The sequence below is a fragment of the Neopelma chrysocephalum genome, unplaced genomic scaffold, assembly GCF_003984885.1.
Source record: "Neopelma chrysocephalum unplaced genomic scaffold, ASM398488v2 Primary Assembly neopelma1_63, whole genome shotgun sequence".
Lineage (NCBI taxonomy): Eukaryota > Metazoa > Chordata > Aves > Passeriformes > Pipridae > Neopelma > Neopelma chrysocephalum.
In genome coordinates this window covers 10,696,218-10,707,527 of record NW_020897720.1, presented here as the reverse complement: position 1 = coordinate 10,707,527, position 11,310 = coordinate 10,696,218, and the positions used below count along the sequence as shown (strand labels likewise).

Sequence of the window (11,310 nt, the reverse complement as noted above, 5' to 3'; positions counted from 1 at the left end):
GGGGGACCCCGGTGCGGGGGGACCCCGGTGCGGGGGGACCCCGGTGCAGAGACATCCAGGGACCGGGGGCTTCCAAACCCCGGCCAGGAACAGGCGTGGGGCAGCCACAGCTCCTCCGGGCGACCTGTGCCAGCCCCCCGCCACCCTGATAGCCAAGAATTCCTTCTCAATATCCCATCTAACCCTGCCCTCTGACAGTGGGAAGCCGTTCCCCCTTTTCCCGTCCCTCCATCCCTTGTCCAAAGTCCCTCTCCAGCTCTCTTGGGGCCCCTTTAGGCACTGGAAGGGGCTCTAAAGTCTTTCCTGAGCCTTCTGTTCTCCCAGCTCTCCCAGCCTGTCTCCAGGGCAGAGGGGCTCCAGCCCGTGGAGCATCTTTGCAGCTGCCTCTGAACTCGCTCCAGCAGCTCCACATCCTTCCTATGCTGGGGCCCCCAGAGCTGGATGCAGTGCTGAATATTCCACACCCCCAGAGATGGTTTCTCTTCAATCTCATGGCAGCTAAGACAGGGTCCTGACAAGAACAAACATTTCTATGTCGTGGGATCAGCAGGGAAGCATGAGGTCTGTGGATGCTGTACTGTGTGGGCAGAGCTTCCATCAGCAAACCACCCCCAGTTTGCTCTTGGATACCCCGACCGAGCACCAGTCACAGCCTGGACTGTGGCATGGATCACTTATTCCCACCCCTGGGCTCATCCCTGCACAGCACCTGGAGTCACTCCCTGCCCTCTGCCCACCACTGGCAGCTCTGGAGGAAACCCCTGTCCATGAGGATCTGCCGCAGCTCGAGATAAACACCCCACATGCTCTTTATCCAGCAGCAGCAGCTGGAGGGGAGCTCTGCTGGGAAGGCAGGGAGGAGGCTCCCTGCCTGTGCTGTGGGCCCGGGAAGGTGCCTGCAGGCCAGGGGGGTCTGAGAGCATGTGGGTAGGGGTTTCCACCACCGGGAATCCAGCAGATTTCCCTGGGAAAAAGCAGGAGTGAAGGATGCAGTGCATAGGTCCCACTGTGTGTGACACTGAGCTGGTGTCCCAGCAGGAAAATCAGAGTATCCCTCCTCTGCTTTCGCCATTTGGCATCACCGATGGAGCGGAATGTTCCAGTGGGCAGTGGAAACGCTGTTCCCTGTCTCTGTAAATCACCCTGCCCGGATCCCTGGGGAGCACCTCCCCCGGGCCTCTGGGGCAGGTGAGATCTGTGAGCCCTGCTGTGGCAGGAGCAGGAAGGGGCAGGGGAGAACCCTTTGTTAAGGGCTAAGAAGTTAAATGTTCCCACGGTGACGACCTGACACCTTCGGGTTCGGCTCCAGATGGTCTCCCCCGGTGGGACCCATCCTGGTTGGGATGAGGTGGAATGTGACCTTGCTTTAGCCTGGTGAGAAAAAAAAAGTCCTGACTGCCCTCCCCTCCCTTCTCCTTCCTTCTTTTCTTCCCCTTCCCCTTCCCCTTCCCTGCCGCCCCGCGCGGGCCGGGCGGGGCCAGGCGGAGTCTTCTTCCCCCGACGGGATCCGCCACTGCCGTCGCTTCTCGCCGCAGCCGGAGCCCGAGTCGGAGCCGGGCAGCCCCGCAGGTAAGGGGATGCGGGCAGGTAGGATGGGCAGGGCATGCAGGGGGCAGGCAGGGCGGGTGGGAGAGGGAGGGCATCGGCAGGGCAAGTAGGACGGGCAGGGCAAGGGCAGGGCAGGCAGGGCACAGACAGGACGGGCAGGGCAGAGGCAGCTGACGCCTCTTCCCCACGGCATCGTATCCCCCACCCCCAGGATGCCGGAGCGGGACGGGGGCGCAGCCGCGGTCCCCGTGGAGGGGGGTCCCCGCTCTCCTCCGTCCCATTGAGCTGTTAACTCGGTGACTCAGCACGGAGTACAGGTGTGGGGGACACACACACAGGAGGCTCCCCGGGAGGGAGGGGGGCTCTGGCTGACCTGACCCCACCATTTCCCCACGCGATGACCCACCGGTGAGTGACCAGCGGGACGCCCTGTTATGGCTTTGCTTTATCAGCTCCTTTGGTAGCAATTAATAGGGAAGTTTTTCCCTAGGCTTTCATCCAGTGCTTTCAAAGCACGCTGTAAATCCTGGGGCTAATCGAAGGAGCCTTTACCAAAGGCTCTCAGAGGAGCCCAAGGTGAAAGCTGGACCTGGCCACAGCTTGGAGAGAGCAGCGGGTTGCTCAGAGCAGCGCAGGGGTTCTGGCTGTGGGAGGGATGGAGGGGGCTGCCCCGTCACCCCTCTACCTCTCCCTTACAGGATGGACCTCCTGGAACTCACAGGTCCTGCCGCCCTTCCCAAGCACATTCTGGACGTCTGGGTCATCGTCTTGATCATCCTGGCCACCATCCTGGTGATGACGGCGCTGGTGCTCTGCCCGGCCACCGCCGTCATCATCTACCGCGTGCGAACTCACCCCACGCGCAACGGCATCGTGTGAGGTGTGGGCACTGGGGCACGGCCGGGCAGGGGGCTGCAGCCATGGGACCCTGTGCCAGGGGCCCCGCAGAGCCCAATGGGGCACCCTGAGAGCTGGAGAGACGGGCAGGAGCCGGGCTTGGCCAGCACCTGGATGCCTGCCCCTGTGCTGGCACCAGGCTCTTGCTGGGTGAACCCACTGCCTCCTGTTGCCCACCGAGCTCACGGGGACCACGGGGGAGGTGGCAGCACAGGCAGCAGCGGGAGAGCAAAGTGGGTGACTTTGTGGACGTGTCCAGCTGGAAACAACTTGCTGCCATGAGGCAGGAAGGCTAGTCTTGCCTTCACTGGTGATCCCATCTCCTTCCAGGCAAGCAGCAAGGAGTGGAAATGCCCGACAAAATTATTTCTTCTTTGGAGTCCCAGCTCTCAGGGTGTTTGGAAAAAAGGGTCAAAGCAAGATGGATGTGGCTTCTGGTTGCGAGTTTGAAGGCTTGGCTGAAAGCATCGGTGACAGAGCCTGTCCTGGCTGCACAGCAGACGTGCAGCTGGCACTGGCTTCTCCTCTATCTATTATCTGCTGAAATTGTAGGAAAATCTCTGGGGCTCTTGGTTCCTCTGGGTCTTGCGGGGCAGAGGAGTGTGTGCAGCTCCTGCCAGCCTGTCTGCCTGCACGCTGGCTGCGCTCCCCGCTCCCGATAGCGAGAGCCTCTGCTGTTCACCCAACACACCGGCCCCACTGGGGGGTCTGTGCACCTCTCCCCTGGGCAGGTAAAGTGGGAGGAGCAGGTTTGTGCCCAGTCAGTGGCAGGGGATCATGTAAGTTCTTGCATTGCTCTCTGTTATGAAATAAATGGACTTTAACCTACACATGAGCATGTCGTGTGGCTCTGTTCACACTATGGGTGGTGTCGGGGTGCCCATGTGCAGGATCTGAGATACTTTGCAGCCTCTCCAGAAGCCCTCTCTGTGCTCCTGCACAGAGACCTCCTGCACTGTTTTGGCTCAAGGTGCTGGGGTTCTGTCTGGCCTTGGAGCCTGGCGGCCGCAGCCCTTTGCAAGGCACACTGCCAGCCCAGCCCCATGCTCTGGGAGGGCAAACTTCAATTGGGCAATGGTTGTCAGACAGCAGGAAGGATCCCTCAGGACTTTCTGACAGCAGTGGTGGCTGCTTTCCTCCCACTTGGGTGACTGGCATCGCTTTCCCCACACCAGCCTCGTGCCGGGGTCAGTGGGGCAGGAGCAGTCCTGGGGCTGAAACGTGTCCTGGTGACTCATGGCAGGAAAGGTCTCAAGTAACAGGATGAGTCAAGGATGTGGGGAAACACTACGGTGATGCTGGTGGGAATTGTTCAAATCCCAGTTTGTCTGCTGGATAGAGCAACCAGCCCTGCAGTGTTCAAATCCTGTCTCATCTCGTGTGGCTTGATCCACGGCAGCTGGCATCTGATTTGGGTTGGGGCTAGAGGGGCAGGTGATTCCCAGGGAAGCAGGACCTTGGGCAAACACCTCCCACCCCAGAAAGGGAGCCCAGCACAGACCCCTGTGAGCAGAGGAAATGCCTTCGCTGCAGCCACGGGCTGTGGTTGTGCTGGAAGGAAGGGGACGCGTATTCCTTGCCCAGCCCAGAAACAAATTTCTGTTTCGAGCTGTTGACTCTCTCTTTCCCTCTCAAGTTGCAGAATTTGAGGCAAACAACCAGAATTATTTTCCTGTTTTTCCTCCTCTCTCCCTCCCGTGCTGGCACGGTGTGGCAGCAGCTGGAAGACATTATGGATGTGCAGGGTGGGAACAGCCCCAGCTCTTCCTCCCCCCCCCCCCCATTCCCCACCCCAGCATTGCTTCCCTGGGGACGCTGTGGGGATGGCCAGCGGCATCTGGCACCAGGAACGTGAGCTGAGCAGCTTTGCTATGAGAGGAATAGGGAAGAAGCCACAAACACTGGAATGGTTTGAGAAGGAAGCCTGGTTTGGAGCAAAACACAAGGGAAAGCATGAAACACCTCCCCCCTGTCCATGCAACCATGCCTGGTGCCTGCTCCCACCTTCGTGTGCCCCTTGGAGCAGCCGAGGGATGTGAGAGGTTTCCTTTCATGGTATGAGTTTTCTGGAAAGTTTCAAGTCCGTGGCAAACATTTCCAGGAAAGGCCTTGGAAAGAGGGGTTTGCCTGTAACAACAACAAACACGGAGTGAAATGGCAGCTGGGGGAAAGCAGGGAGAAGCCAGGACATTTTTTAAATGAAGATAGGGGAGAATGGATTTAGACTGAATTTCCAACACATTTGAGTTGAAAATTCCTCCTCCGGGAATAGCAAATTCTGGAGATAAGCAAATTCTCCTGCAGCCCTGGCTTCAGTGCCTGAACAGTGCTGGAGCTCAGAGGCAGTGTTTGTGTGGTGTTTTGCCAAGGAAAAAAGCCTTTTCCTGCCTTTTGAGAAGCAGACGCTATGGCAAGCAGGCACAATGCGGGCGCTGAGGTGATTCAGCATCCACTGGGATACTTTCCTAGAGGTGCTGGAGTGCGGCAGGAGCTGGCTGCTGGCTCATGGGGGCTGCTGCTGGGGGACGAGGATTTTGGCTCTCACCTTGCCTTTGGGCAGTCCCCTTTTGCGGTGGAAAGGGGGGGAAATTGAGTCAGTGGCATTTCTGCAGGGGGACAAATCTTACCCTGGAAGAGGAAGGGATGGCAATGGGGGAGGGGGCAGCAACCAGGCCAAAGCCTGGGGGCTGCGAGGGCACTCAGGAAGGGGGGTCCTCACTCCAAAAGGTGCTGGGCACCATGCCCAGCAGGGAGGCTGCCATGGTACCAGGGCAGCGTGCAGGAGCACATGGGCTGGGGCAGGGTGGCGAGGGCTGGGCGAGCTGCGGGCTGGCAGCGTAGGGAGGCCTCGTGCCCAAAGAGCTGGGGCCTCTCGCCTGGCAGAGCTTGTTCTGCTTTTGCCTCCCATTGCACACCTAGAACAAAAGTTCAGAGCCTGCCCTGGGACTGATGCCATGTCAGGCTGCCAGAGGGAAGCTGCACTGCTGCGAGCCAGGGCAGTGCTGCCTGCTGCTGCTCAAGCTCACCACCACCACCCTGGCAACTGCTGGCCTGTCACTCTACATGGCAGAAACTGCTTGGTCAGTTCTGGGACAAGTCCAGCCAGCAGCAGTACACAGTCCCCACCCCTGCTTTCACGCTTTCTGTGCTCAGCTGTGGCCCTGCAGCCTGGCACGAGGTCTCTGCAGCCCCTGGCACGCAGCTCGGGGGCAGCCAGGGAGGCTGGTGGCAGCAGCAGCGTGGTGGCCACGGGGCTGGAAGCACCTGGCCTCCCGCCCCGAACTCCTGCCAAACATCTGCAGCAGGCGGGGGCTGGCTCCTGCCCAGCTCTGGTGGAAAAACAACCAGGGAAGGAGGTTCGTGCGAGGGTCAGCCCGTCCAGCGCGCCTGCCATTGGGGGTGGGGGACCCCAGTCCTGCAGGGTAGAGTGACACACTGCCCTCAGACAGTGTTGCTGGAGCCCCCAGCACCCTCAGCTCTGCCATGCAGCCTGAGCATGGCAAGGCAGAGCATGGTGGGGACACTGGGTGACATACCCAGGCTGCCGTGGAAGCTCAGTGACAGAGAGGAGGTCCATCGGCTGTGGTTCATTAGGTACTCCTCCACCCCCCCACCTCCACCAAGGATGATTTGGCACCAGCACCCAAGGAGAGGGGACTTGGAGAAAGAGGTGCTTTATTTTTATTTTGATTTCAGGAAAACTCAGTTCCGAAGTAGCTCAGCCTTTCCCTGTGCATGGCAGGGATCAGGGACACATGGAAGGGACACAACCACACGGTGCCACCACTGCACAAGCCACGGTGCCACCACTGCACAAGCCACGCTGCTCCTCCAACCACCAAGTCCTTATTAACCAGGAGAAAGCCACCAAAGCCCTACGCAGGAAATTAGGGGACATAACTAGAAGTGGGTGGCTGTTCCCATGGTGGGAGCTAGTGGAGCAGGGAGCACAGCAGCTCCTCAGATCTGTCCCAGCTCTGTCCCAGGAGGTGGTTCAAGCCCTGGTCAGGCTCAGCAGTGTGAGCTGGCTGGGGAGCAGGGCACTGTGCCAGGTTCACACTGGTCCCTGTGGGCTGCAGGATGCAGAGAGGTGCAGGCAGTGTGTTGGCCAGGAGCTGCAGCCCCATGGCCCTGTGGCCCCAAATCTACCCAGAGCCTGGGAAGTGGCTGGGGAGGGTCAAACCCCTAATAGTGGCTCTTACACATTCCCCCAGTTTTGGCGAAGAGCTGCCTCACTCCTCTACATCCATGAGGGTCAACTGGCGCATCCCTGTGGCCAGCCTGGCTGTTGGCACCTTGTGATGGGCTCTGGGCAATCTCCAGGCAGCAGTTGAGCATCTTTGGGGGTTTGTCTGAACCTGGGGAAACACTCCACACCCCACGCCAGGGCAGGGCTAAGGCACTTCTCCAGTAGCAGTGCAGGTTTAAAGCTTTTTGGAATGCTGCCAGTGGCGGAGGGACCCACAGCTGCCCTGCTCCACAGGTTCCCTGGGTGCCTGAAGGATGCACCCAACTCCCAGCCCTCCCACATCATCTGAGGCTGTGTTTGGAGCCAGATAATATCAGCCTTTCCAAGGACATGGTGTTCCTTCCGGTGAAAAACATGGATAGGGAGATTGCTCCCAGCCTTCTCTTAACCCACATCCTTGCTCCCCTTCCCTGGTGGCATCTCCAGCAGCCGGCTCACTGACACCATCGTGGCAGAGCTGGCCCTGCTTTCTTGTAAAGCCAAACCTCCCGCTGGCACTCCTGGTCCCCCCAGGGCTCACCCACTGCCACCCCATCCTTCCCTGTATCCCAGACCAGCCCCCACCTCAAACCGCAGTTTCCTATCCAGTTAATTCTCCCATCAAATGGTTTTGTTGGGGGATTTCAAGGAATTTACACCTCACCAGGGATATTTTCCTTGGAGACAGCCCAGGGTAAACGTTTGCATTCCTTGCCTATGCAAACAGGACGCTGGAAACTCCTGCCCCTGGGGACACCAAGGGCTAAGGGACAGTGGTGCCCTGCCCTTGACCGCAGCAGGGCCAGCGTGGAGCCACAGCCCCCGAGCCCCAGAACAGCCCCCCCCAGGAGGAACCCTCCTCCAGGGCTGCTTTCAGCAATACTCTAATTTACTGGGCACTAGGGAGAAAAGCAGGATCAACCTTCCCCAGCTCTGCCTTTGCAGCTACTGGGGGACACACACACCCCGACCCCCAGCCCGGCCTCCCCGGAGATGCTGCTGGGGGTGTTTAGTCCCTGCTCCTCGGGTGCCAGCACCCCACTGGGGGGGGAAATGTCACCTCGGCTGGGTGCCCTGCGCAGGATGGGGCACCTCTTCGCTGCGACACTTCTCTCCCCCCCTCGCCCCCTCTGCCCCCCTGGCCCCTCTCCATCCCCCGGCCCCTCTCTCTCTCCCCACTCCCCGTCCCCCCGGCACTTCCCCTCCCAACCTGCGGGTTTATCCCGGCTCGGATAACTTGTTGCATAAACCCTCCGCACATGCCGCTGCCCCGTGTTCCCGTGGGTGCCCCCGGTGCCTGCCAGGCCGTGGTGCCACCCCCGGGCGGTGTCCGTCCGTGTGTCCGTGCGTCCGTCCCAGAGCCCACACGGTTAACGCGGCCCCGGCCCGGCCCCTCCCGGCCATTGGCTCCCCCTCCGCAGCCCCGCAGCTATTTCTTGGCCGCCGGGCTCGGAGGTGACAGCAGGCGACAGCAGCGCTGGTCCCCGCCGCTGGCCCCGGGCTGTCAGGGGGGTGCCAGCACCCCTCACCCCGCGCCCCGCCATGGGGGGCTGCTCCCGCAGCGCCTGGATTTTGCCCCTTTTCTTGGCTGGGCTCGTCCAGCCGGGGTGGAGTGAGCAGAGGGAGAAGGTAAGAGGCGGGGGACACCCCCAGGGGGCCTGTGAGTGGGGTGGCGGGGGGTTGCGTGACACCCTGGGGACCCGCCTGTCCCCAAGGCTCTCTGCAGGGCTCCCCAGGGCAGGAGTGGGGCACGGTGGCCCTATGACACCCCCTCCCCCGCCGGCCCCAACACACACTCACGGTGCCTCGATTACCGGGGGGGATTTTCTGAGCCAGTTCTTGCCAACGGGCAAGAATCGCTGCGCTGGGGTTGGGGACAGACGAGGACAGAGCCATGTGTTCCCCCAGCCACCTCCGCAGGGGCAGACCACGCGGATTTTCTTCCATGCACATCGTCCAGGGGGGTTCCCCCGTTTTTGGAGGGTGTGGAGGCTGCCGTGTCCCTACAGCCCAGCGGGCAGGGGACAGAGGTGACTGTCACCCCCCCAGCCAGGCTCTCCACCCTGCCCGCTGGGACCCCACAGCCCCACGGAGCCTCCACGCCCCGGGCACAGCCCCTGTGACTTCACCTCCTGCCAGCTCCCAAAATAGCCCCTCCATGCAGTTGGCTGTGCCTCAGTTCTCTGGTGGGGGACAGGAGATGGGCACCCCCGAGTTAACCCCTGTGGCCCCGCGTGCAGGGGCTGCTCCAGCCCGGCCCTTTCCAGTGCCACCCTAATCCCCCTGCGCTGCCCCTGCTCTCCAGAGGCATGGGGAGGTGCTGGGTCCTGCTCACTCGCCCACGGCCCTGGGAGACTGGGGCCAGTCTCCTCGTTTTCCAGCCTCTCCCCTCCCTGCTGCTCCCTGGCCAGCAAATATTCCTCCGGCTGGAGCCAGGCCCGCTACCCGGGCTTGCACATGTGTGCACACACGTGTGCATCTGCATGAGCAAGCCAGCCTGTCCCATCACTGTGACCTTGGCACGCTGGAGCCTGGCTGCTGCCAGCAGTATTTGGGACAGGGGACAGACATAACGCTGGCAGCTGCACTCACAGCCAGTGCCAGGGCTGGGCCTGCTGCTCTGGTGCCCGTGGGGATGGGGAATGGGGTGGCAGGCAGCCCCCCAGCCTGCTCCCATGGGATACTCCTCGCCCCACAGGTGGATTGCTACAACAATGTGAACGACACCATCTACAACTATGGGGCCATGACCATCGATGGGGATGAGTTCATCCCCTTTGAGAGGTACAAGGGGAAGATGGTGCTCTTCGTCAACGTGGCCACATACTGAGGCCTGACCCTGCAGTATGTTGGTAAGAGCCCTGCAGGGCACACACACCTCGGGGTCAGGGCAGGCAGCCCAGGAGTGGGTGGTGTCACCCAGGGGTGCAGCCTTTGGCACGTCCCCGTGGCCCATTCTGCTTCAGGGAGCTGGGGGAAGGGATAACATGTTCCGAGGGAGGTGGGTGCAGGTTTGGGGGTATGCCTGGTCCCCTGCTAACCCACCCCGGCTCTGCTTGCATGCAGAACTGAATGCACTACAAAATGAGCTGAGAAACCAGGGGCTTGTGGTCCTCGGCTTCCCCTCCAACCAATTTGGGAAGCAGGAACCCGGCCAGAACTCAGAGATCCTCCCTGCTCTGAAGTGAGTACTGTGGTGGGGGCTGTGGTGCACCCCAGCTGTTCTGGGATCCCCAGCCAGGTGGTGGGTGCATAGGCTGCAGCTCCTGCTGGCTGTGACCTCCCTCCCAGCCTGGGGCTGTGGCCCCCAAAACAAGGGGTTTTGGGGTCCCCTCACCACCCCTTGTGCAACATCCAGAGCTGTCCATTGCACAACCTTCTGCCCACCCTCCCCTTGCAGGCACGTCCGGCCAGGAGGTGGCTTTGAACCCAATTTCCAGCTCTTCCAGAAGGGGGATGTGAATGGGGCCAAGGAGCAGAAGGTCTTCACCTTCCTGAAGGTGGGTGCTGTGGCAAGGGGGGGTGAGGCGGCAGCACCCAGGTTGGTTTTTGGCGGGGCAAGGCAGTGATGCACTGGCCTTCAATTGCAGAACGCCTGTCCCCCGGTGACGGAGAATTTTGGGAACCCTAACAAACTCTTCTGGGAGCCTCTGCGGATCCATGACATCAAGTGGAACTTTGAGAAGTTCCTGGTGGGGCCTGAAGGCGTGCCTATCATGCGCTGGTACCATCGTGCCAACATCGGGGTCGTGAAGAACGACATCATGGCCTACCTGAGGAGGCAGCAGGAGCAGCAGGACAAGTAGAGCTGGCACGAGGGCCGGCATCCCCCCTGGCTGCTTCCCCATCCACTCCCTCCCAGGATGTTCCCTGGCAGCCAGAGCTAAATGCTGTCCCCTTCCATTGCTGCCGTCTCTGTCACCCCTCAGCCAGGATGCTGGGCTGGGCCACCCCGTGTCAGAGACCTCAGCAATGGGAGTGGGACATTTCCAACAACCCCATGTCCCACCTCCACCCCTGGTGGTGACGTCTCCTGGCCTCCAGCTTGCACTCCTCTGCCCCACCATCCCAGGCAGTGGGAGGATGCAGGGGCCAGCTGCCCCTGGAGCAGAAGACCACGTCTCCATGAAGGCTCAGCCCGAAAGCCCCCGGCGTGGGGCGGGCCTGGCCTGATCCTGCCAAGCACGGAGCAGCTCTTCAGTGCATTCAAGCTGCCCGTGGTCCTGGTGCACAGACGTGCTGCTCTCCCAGTCGGGGGCAGCTGACCCCTCGCCCCCCACCATAGTAACACCAAATAAAGGCTCTGCAAACGCACAGCCCCACTCCTTGGCCAGGGTAGAGGGGGAAGAGTGGGGAGGGCACAGCAGCCAGCCTGTGGGGAGCAGCTCCTAACTGGAGAAACTCCATTTTTTTTCCCAGGGCAACTGCAAACAAGCATTTGTCATCACAGTCCAGCATTTGGGGAGAGGAGGGGGACAGGATGTAGAGGTGGGCAAAAGGGGCTGCAGGTGGGACCAGGGACAGCCCCCAGTGAGGAGTGTGCTGGGCCAATGCCTCCTGCTGTCACACACGTGACAGCCAGTGACAGCCACGCTTACACAAATAGGGTTGTGTTACACAAAGGGTTGTGTTTGTTT

At 61.0% G+C, this 11,310-nt stretch overlaps 2 protein-coding genes across 2 annotated transcripts; both read left to right on the top strand.

Annotated features, from left to right (window-relative positions):
- The first annotated feature begins 1,441 nt into the window (after window positions 1-1,441).
- Window positions 1,442-3,275, top strand: SMIM3 (small integral membrane protein 3). Its single transcript, XM_027682680.1, has 3 exons — window positions 1,442-1,569; window positions 2,247-2,428; window positions 2,776-3,275. Exon 2 carries the CDS (start codon window positions 2,248-2,250, stop codon window positions 2,425-2,427), a length of 180 nt encoding a protein of 59 aa, XP_027538481.1. The 5' UTR covers window positions 1,442-1,569; window position 2,247; the 3' UTR covers window position 2,428; window positions 2,776-3,275.
- Window positions 3,276-8,116: 4,841 nt separating this feature from the next.
- Window positions 8,117-10,987, top strand: GPX3 (glutathione peroxidase 3). The gene is made up of 5 exons (XM_027682338.1): window positions 8,117-8,302; window positions 9,372-9,525; window positions 9,740-9,857; window positions 10,074-10,173; window positions 10,264-10,987. Exons 1-5 carry the CDS (start codon window positions 8,216-8,218, stop codon window positions 10,477-10,479), a joined length of 675 nt encoding a protein of 224 aa, XP_027538139.1. The 5' UTR covers window positions 8,117-8,215; the 3' UTR covers window positions 10,480-10,987.
- Window positions 10,988-11,310: the final 323 nt, after the last annotated feature.